Source organism: Setaria viridis, chromosome 5 (genome assembly GCF_005286985.2).
Source record: "Setaria viridis chromosome 5, Setaria_viridis_v4.0, whole genome shotgun sequence".
Taxonomy (NCBI): Eukaryota; Viridiplantae; Streptophyta; class Magnoliopsida; order Poales; family Poaceae; genus Setaria; species Setaria viridis.
In genome coordinates, this window is record NC_048267.2 from 17,073,398 (window position 1) to 17,082,543 (window position 9,146).

A 9,146-nucleotide genomic window follows, 5' to 3' on the forward strand; every position below is an offset into this window, starting at 1 on the left:
GAAAATCAAGATTCTTTTTGTGCAAACCCTAGTACAGGTTATTGCTACGATGATTGATGAATGAAGTTGATAACACCGAACTAGTATGTGTGGTAATTTTTGTTTTACAGGTTTTTTTTTGTAAGAGGTTACAAAGCCGCACATGACCCGGACGTACTACACTCGAACCTTGGGTGCACGAACGCAGACATGCGCGCGTCCTTTTGCACGTAGCACCATTCAACGCAAATTACAGGAGTCGAACCCACACGACGTTCGGGAGCAACACCGTAGGCCCTAAATATCCGTTGGACAAGTAGAGCCTGTCTTGACGAGTTAGGCAATGTAGAGATCTATAAAAAGGCATACATTAGCAATTAACACAAACCGAAAGAATGCCTAACTGCACAAGATTACCATGACAAAACCTTCAGCGCAACTAGGTCCCTGCAGCATCATCGGGTCAACAGCACCATAAACAAAATAGATACTGCTAAATTTACAGTATGATGTTTCTCTGGTCAACATGATCCTGAAGCTCATAATAAATAACGCGGAGCTGTTTTGCAGCACATCATAGAGAAGGCAGCCGCTCCTCGGCTGCAGATAACACTACCAGTCTACCAAATAGAATTATCACAGTTTCATAGGCATCAACATTAGAGATACAAATTTTACTCTGCCTACAAGACGAAGGATGCCACACTTGCCCGGTGCACAGACATCCCGAAGCGCATACAACTGATCACCGCTTCAATTAACGTGAAGGAATTTAGTCTTCCTTCTGAGCAGCCGAATTCGGCCTCCGCAAGTCAGTGCCTCAGTGGGTACCCCCAGAGAGGTAAGGATCAGGAATAGAAGCTGGATCCAGCTCATAGAAGCCACGGAGCTTGCCACCCTTTTCTTTTGTCAGGCGGAAAGAAGGTATCTGATGAGAAAACCGCAAATCATCCTTTGTTGGCACCTCCAGAATACTCCTTTCATTGTCTGGCTTGAATACAGTTTTATAGCCCTCTACCTGAGTGAGAAATAAGACTTTTGTGCTACCTTCAGTGCGCTCAGTAATTTCACCAATGGCATATTCACAAGCATCTTTGCTGGAAGGAACCCAGCCAGGTGACCAATTGCAGTAAATTGCCCAGATCTCCCCTACTTGTGGGTGAATTTCAAAGCACTGTTTCGAACCAACTTGGGTTTCTACTACATGAGAGAATGCATCATTTGTGTCATACTTGATCCTCCAGTTGTGGATTTTAAATGTCCCGCAGCTCACAGGTAGTTCTTGCTCTAACCACATATTCTCCTGCTCCGATTGAGGGCGAGCTTCCAGCCAAGTCAGATGCACTCCAAATGGATCCAGATCAACTTTGGTAACCCAACCATAGTATTTGGGAAGTTTATCAAAATCACTGTAAAGAGCCCATATCTGGCCTCGTTCAAACTTATTATATGACCGGCCTTCTTCAAAGTTGTAGAATACTGTTTCTGGATACGTAAAAATAGTGGGGGAGGGGCAGCCTTGCTGGGTGGAATAACTGGACATACTAACACGACATGCATTATGCTGCTGAGTAGGAGTTACAAGGGAATGATTTTTCCACCTTCCTGCATGTCTCTGATTTCCCTTTTGTGCACTTTGTTCATTTCCAGGGCCAGGTGTAGTATTGCCAGTCAAATCAACAAATTCATTCATTGTGTTGTTGATTGGCACACAAGAATCAAGAGTAACTGGCGGAAATGCTACGTCCAGGTTGCTAGGAAGCGATACAGTATCTAGTTCAAGAAATCCACATGGGACACCGACCTTCTCATTTCCCTTTGTTCGGAAAAATGGGATATTGTGGGAAAATCGAAGTAGTTCACTTGATGGTATAGCAAATGATGATTTGTCCTTTGTTCTTGCAAACAAACTCACGAAACCTTCAACCTTAACCAAGGGGATAACAGTGACACCAGCTTCCATCGTGAAGTTTGAAAGAACCTCCACAACTTCATACTCATAGGATCTATGATTGTCTGCATCTGAGATCCACTGCATACACCAGCCCTTATAAAGGGCCCATACCTGACCCTTAATTGGATGTATTACATAAGAACCCCTTTTTCTGCCTTTCGCCCATGAAACAATGTGAGAAAACATGAGGGGATCTTCTGACACCTCTGTATCTCCTAATTTGAAGTTCCCACAAGCCACAGGCAGTTTATTATCAGTCCATTCATCCTCCTCATCGTTTGCTGCATCATGCTCCAGCCAAGTGAACTGAACTCTGAAGTTGGTAGTATCAAGACTTCTTATTCTAGCATAATATCTTGGCATGGCATCAAGGTCGTCATAAAGTACCCATATCTGATCAACTGCAAACAGATTGACATCCCTGCGCTCATCAAAGTTAAAAAATTCTGGGTCAGGGTATGTGAAGCTCCCAGCATTGCAAGGCTTCTCAGCAGTTGCATCACAAGCTTCTTTGTTGTTTCTTAGATTGCCTTCGCTAACAGTACAATCTTTCCCTTCTTTATTTGTGTTGCTAGGGACATGAGGTTCACTAGCCCTTCCATCAGCATGGGCAACATTATCATCAAACACTTTATTAGAACTGAAGGCAGCATTTGAGAACCAATCTTTGAGTTTCCGACTCTTTTTATTTGGAGAATTCAGGATGTTGTTGCCATCATCACATGCCTTTCTCCTAGAAGATCTCCGTGGATTAGGGGTCCCTGCAGCACCTGGCTCTCCTGATGTGTCCACCCCACTACCTAGGTTTTGCCCATCACCAAAACCTTGTCCGATAGCGTCAGATGCCATCCTATCATCTGCCCTATCATTTCCATTTGCTGCAGATGCTTTAGATGGATTCCTTGCAGAAAAATCAACTCCTTTTCCACTTGTCTCTGTATGATTAACCATACCCTCACCACTTGGTTTTGAACCCCTCTTCATTTGTTCACCAGATTGTGCTCCATTCATCACGTGCCTTGCCTGTTTGTTCTCTTTCGAAGAGAAATTTGTTGAACAGCCTTGTTGAGTGGGAACACAGCCCTGTTGCCCAGCACCATTGGCTGCTTTTGACGAGAACACAGAAGGCACATCTTCTTCGCCTATCTTGTATGCAAAGAAATTTTGCTTGCAGTTCTGACAGCGAGTCTGACGATTCAGTACGTCACCATAGTACTTATATTTTGTTTCACAGTGGATGCACACTGTCCAGAATGTCCACCCATCTGTGGGTGGTGAACCTGATGGTCCATATCCTGCTGTGCTACTTCTATTGGCATCATTTTTGTTACTTCGCTCTGTAGTCTTCACTGGTTCTGTAGCCTGCTTCGGCTGATTGGTTTGCTTTAGTTCTGTAGCCTGCATTGGCCGTGTAGCCTGTTCTGGTTCCTTAGCCGTATTAGGTTGTGTAGCCTGTTTTGGTTTTGCAGTCTGCTTTGGTCTTGCAGCCTGCTTTGTTTTTGCAGCCTGTTTTGGTTGTGTAGCCTGATTTGGTTGTGCAGCCCGTGTTGGTTCTGCAGCCTGTGTCGGTTGTTTAGCCTGCTTTGGTGCAATTTTAGAAGCAACCTTATATTTGATGTCATATGCATATCGTTTTGCTCGATCAGACAATGTTGAGTATGCTTCTGCAACAAACTTGAAAGCAGATTCTGCACCAGCATAACTGTTTTTATCAGGGTGGAGTGAGAGAACAAGCTTACGATATTGCTTCTTTATGGTCATCTCATCCGCTGTCCCTTCCGCTTGGAGAATTCCATAAAAGTCCAACATTCCATTTATCTTTGCTTCTGCTGCACAATGTACTTCACAGACAGTTAACAGCTGGAGTATGTTCTCAACCTCTGGAAAAATTCTCTGTGCTTTAAGGGCAATCCTTTTAGCACCAACAAAATCTTTGTTTTCCAACTTCTTGGCAGCAATTTCTCTGGCCTTCAAGGCCTCTTCTCTGTTGCACTCCATTGTACTGATTTCCAAATTGGTTCCCTAAATCTTCCTTAATATAAAATGTTATCCACGCAAGGCTTACAACCCTTCCTTAAACCATCCAAAAGCATAGCACCTTGAACCAGTTCGCTTCCCTCAGAAGCAAATAGAGCCTATGGCATGTCAGGTCCTGCCTGCAAGTTATGGAAGAATAAAACAAACGCATTAATGGACTCTAATCTAATTATTCGAATGCCATTTTAGCACTTTCATAATGATCAAATTGACAAAACCGTGCAAGAAGCACCTTCAACAAACAGCAAGCATTGTGAAATTTCCCATAAAATGGAAAATCTGTAAAAAAAAGGGTATGATTACAACCTTAAACATTTGGTCCTATCTTGTGTCAGAATCAGTATTTAATGGATTTTTCATCTTGCTCAGTAAGACCGCAATAGAACAATGAAGCCCATGGTATTTTGTTTTGATTTTGGCTATCCCAAGTACATAGGCACAACACTTTTGGCTTTTGCTCCTTTGACTGAATTCACCTACAAATCTATAGTGGGCTGCAAATTGGTTTGTGTTTTTTTTACTGTTCCCAAATGTGTGGTCGAGCAAGGAATGTTCTGTTTGCAATCTGGACAACAATAAATTGGTTTGTGTTTTTTACTGTTCCCAAATCTTTGGTCGAGCAAGGAACGTTCTGCTTGCAATCTGGACAACAATAAGCAAAGAGAAAATTTCAAAACCCTACAACTATATTGACACTTAGTTGTAAAAAACTAAAACTTTCTAACCATGGACCAACCCAAGATGTCAGCCTTAGGTCTGGTGAGAAAGTCGTAGGTTTTTGCAACAGAGTGTCAAAATGGATATAGGTTTTTCCAATAGGCATCAGTAGTTTTATGCCACAGTCTCAAAATAGTCGTATGTTTTTTTAAAAAAGTACTCATAAACAAATGACACTGCGGCCAAATGCAATACCAGCATGGTGAGGATGTGATTTGAGCATGGTGAGGAGGTGATTTGAGCAAGAGGCCCTCTGGTGAAGAAGACGGCAAAATGAACAGATATGAGTATGGATGGATAGAAAATATGACAGAGTAGTAAATTTCTAAACAGAGGGATCCTTCAGTAGTACTAAAGTGAACCAAGATTGTTGGGTGGTATATTTCTAAACCCAGTTCTTTTGGTGTCACAGAATCAATTTCCCTCAATGCAGTTCATAGACTGTAGTCCTGTAGTAAAGGAAAACAAAACACTTCGTGTTTATGAAGACAAGGTTGATTTGTTCACATGGGCCCTCAACCAAAATGCTCTTGATGTATCATTTTTAAAATCTAACATCAGGACTCCCAAACTAGCTCTAAAAGATCCAGAATATCACAATGTTCTGCAGCTTAAAGCCGCACATGGTTGTTTACAAATCGCAATTTCAGTAATAGCTTTCCATGACACGCAAACAGATGATATCGAGGTGAACAGACATGACGGAACGGATAATTCAATTCGATGGCTTACAATGCTGCATAGAAACTAGAAAGGGAAGACAAAACAAATTGACTCTTAGAATTATCACTCCAGGAGAGATAGGGCTTCCTTACCCACAGAAGAGGAGACCAGTTCAAGTCCGGATGGATCTGCACCTCTGGCACCACCGCACCAGTAGAGGGGAGGTGGGCGCCAACGACAAAAGCGCAGAATTTGAGGTGGCCTCTGACGGTGGAAGGCCTGAAAATGTGTTTCTGCGGCGGTCGCGCAATCTGGTATGAGGCCTGCGGTGCGAGGTATTCGACGAGGTCTGCGAGGTAAATCAGGGATGAGAGGAAAAGAAGCGGGAGAACAAGAACATGGACGGGCAGCGAGGCAGTGGCACAATAGAGGGAGCTAACTTACTGCGTGAGATATCCTATCGCCGGGAGCCCGTGCGCTAGCTGCGGCGCCGGCGATGACGGAGCCTCCGGTGGCGGAGGCGAGGAATAAGAAGAGTGCGGGGGGTGAGGTGGGCTTCCCGGACTTTAGAGGTTGGTCGCGGCAAAATTTGCCACCGCGCCGTTTGAAATTTTCAACTCTGCCATAACGTTTGCCCCTGGCTTTGCTAATATTTATTAGATTGCCATCAAGGTTGTCCTTGGCTGAACCACCTATCACAATACTGCCATTAGATCTAGGTTTTTGGGTTGGAGGGGGTGAAATGACATATTTGCCCATCCCAAGGGTATGGTAACTCTTGTGTTTCTTTGCAAAAGACTCTAATACTATGGGTGCAAATTAGTCTAACAACTTGTAAAATGCTCAATTTAGTACCATATAACTTGAAGTAGGTCCACCAACTTATAAAATACACAATTTATTGCAATAACTTGACAAATTGGTGCACCTATAATCCGAACGTTACAATGAGAATGTATTAAGCAAATTAGATGGACATGTGAATTTTCTTTCAGCCAAATTCATAATTTTTATCCAAAAAAGTTGTTGATGGTGAGTTGGTGACCAGGTTGTAGCTTCTCAACTACGTACATTACTTATTATGAAATTATTTTTTAATAAGCTCAAATTGAATAATATTTTAGAATTACACCATTAGCATTAGCAAAAGACAAAATTCCATAACAGAGGTCCTGTGGCTCTAGGTTTTTTCTGTGCTTCTGCTCGTGCACTCATCAACTATATACAAGTATGTATGTCTCTATTCTTTTAACTCATTTTCCCTTTCTAAACAAGTACTTGAGGCTTTAAAAAAATATTTATGCCAGATTCCTAAAAGGTATTGCTAGTAAGTATTACCATATTGATTTTTGAGCAAAGTGCATGGCCGATCCTTAAACTTTTTTGGGTGTGTTATCCCGGTCCATGAACTTTCAAAATGCATTTGTATCTCCCTAAACACTTTTCGGGTCACAATGTGGGCCAAAAGGGTATTGATGTGACCGTGCCACGGTGGAGCTTACGTGGATAGGTGGAGGCGATGCGACGGATATTTTTATAAAATCCCCCTCCTTTCTCTCCCATTGTTTTTTTCGTGGCCATTCCTTTCTATTCGAGTCCATCATCGCTGCCGACGATGGAGGCAACGAGGAGAGGTGATCGGTGGCAAGAAGACTCATCAAGAAGAAGAGGAGAGGCGCCCATGCAAGCAAAGCTGGACAAAAGTCCCGCAAGGACGGGGAAGGATGGTGGCGAGATTAGGTTGAAAAGTGGAATCAACCCCAATCTATGGTGAGTCCTTTGCAACCTAGCCTCCTAATCTGCATCGATTCCTTCCATTAGGTAGTAACAGATAGTAGTAGGACAAGGAGAAGATGGTAATACTAGTTAGTATATCTGGAATTTGATGAAATTTTGGAAGGTTTAGGGTTTTGGGCGAGATGTGGTGTGCCTGATTGTTGTGATTTTTCTTCGCATAATGTAGGTGATGGTAGAGATGAGTTCACGGTGGAGCTTCACCATGGAGGGTTCTTTGTTTGTTATGGACAGCTCCATTCATATGTGGATGAAAAAAGTAGTCTGATTTGATAATGTTGAGATAGATACTTGGTCACTTTTGTGGTTTGATGATTTTTCTGGAGAAGCTAGGATACAATAGTTAGCTAAATGCCAAGATGTACTGGTTGTTACCTGGGAAGACTCTTGCAGATAGCCTAAGAGTTATTGCTGGGGATCATGGCACAAATGTGATGGCATCAGTGGTTGTGAAACACAAGAATTTGGTTGTTTATGTTGATCATGATGATAACATCGGAGGCCTGTCAAGGGATGACATAGTAACCAATCTAGTTGTTGAATTGCCGAAGGTTTTTAGCCCCAAGTAGGTTTCTGTGCTGGAGAAGAAGCAAGGTGAGAAGCTGCCAGTTTTCTACACTAATTTGGAGAACAAAACGGTTCGGCAAAATATGAATGTAACATCTGATGCTGATGAACTAAGTGGAAGTGAGGATAATGACATAGAAGATGAGGACTTTGTGGACAGTGACAATGAGATAGAGGATGGTGATGATGAGTTGTTTGAAGATAATGTAGATGGTGATATGTAGAGGAAGGACATGCCAAAGATAATAACAAAGCAAAAGGTAGCAATTTGGAGGTCTCAAACAATATTTGTTTCCCTATTCCTACTAAGCATCTCATATGCTTCAACTCATTTCATCTCCTCGTTACAACAAAACCATTCCATGAAAATCCAAACACAAAAACAACCAAAATACACTTCAGTAACACAACTATTTTGTTGCCCTATTCCTACTAAGCATCTCATATGCTTGACCGAATCCTCAGTCTTCAGTTCTTCCTTTCCCGTGTTCTCTTTCTTCACTTCCATCTCCTTCATAGCCACATATTCGAGCTCCAACCTACCTCTCACAAGCTCGTTGCTATGTATACTTTTAAGTTATTTTGAGAATAGATTGCTACCTAAAGATATTATTATAATTAGGAACCATGGAGAGGACCATGAAGTACTTGAAGAGAGGTACGAAGGTAGAGAGGACCAGCAAGGGACGTCCAAGCCAAGTTAGAGGCCCAAACTATATCGAGTTCGAGTCCACCTCGGAGTCTAGGAGCAGTACAGCTTAGAATTGACGCCCAGATCTCATATGGACATTCTATATATGCATGGAAAGCTGAGAAGACACACTTTCCAATGGCACCAGTCTCATGTTAAAATTCCATCTGAGTTAACAGGAATCATCAAAATAATTGGACATACAGAATCTGCTAGGGAGCTGTGTCACCTTTTGTCGGGCCTCAGGCCTTGTAAGTTTGCTTGGGACATAGGCCCAAGTTGGTGTGCACCCCAACTAGGAGGAGAACGCCCCAAAGGTACCCTAGGTCATCCTCCTCCTTGGCCTCCACCTCTTCGATGTATAAAACTCCGCCTTTAACACTTGAGTTTTGCTTAGATTCAATCTGTCATTGACAGTCGCCGTTCATCGGTTTGTGAGACTCCAACTTTGTGTGCTTAATCCAAGGTTTCTGCAATTGAGTTGTGTTCTTCCTTGCTCTTGCTTGTGTTCTTGATTTGCTTGCAGGAGGTAGCCTTCGTGGCGGTCAACCAGGCTGCGCACGGCTGATAACCAGAGGAGAAGTGGTACATCAATTGCAGGGTTCGAATCTTACTGATTAGAAGCCGGCTTGAGTGTATTGCTACTCCACCAAATGAAGAGTTATCCTTACTTGGCAGAAGATAGGGTATCCTAGTTCCCATCAAATACCAAAATGGGCATCTAGAACCATCCTGCTGCCATCC

At 42.7% G+C, this 9,146-nt stretch overlaps 1 protein-coding gene across 1 annotated transcript; it reads right to left on the reverse strand.

Moving 5' to 3' along the window:
* Positions 1-437: 437 nt before the first annotated feature.
* Positions 438-5,935, reverse strand: LOC117856827 (uncharacterized). The gene is made up of 3 exons (XM_034739245.2): positions 5,795-5,935; positions 5,503-5,699; positions 438-4,089 (listed from the first exon to the last, which is right to left on the reverse strand). Exon 3 carries the CDS (start codon positions 3,929-3,931, stop codon positions 800-802), a length of 3,132 nt encoding a protein of 1,043 aa, XP_034595136.1. The 5' UTR covers positions 3,932-4,089; positions 5,503-5,699; positions 5,795-5,935; the 3' UTR covers positions 438-799.
* Positions 5,936-9,146: the final 3,211 nt, after the last annotated feature.

Bases quoted from the DNA above. Each gene is read 5' to 3' on its own strand.
- LOC117856827 (XM_034739245.2), bottom strand. From the start codon at position 3,931: ATGGAGTGCAACAGAGAAGAGGCCTTGAAGGCCAGAGAAATTGCTGCC.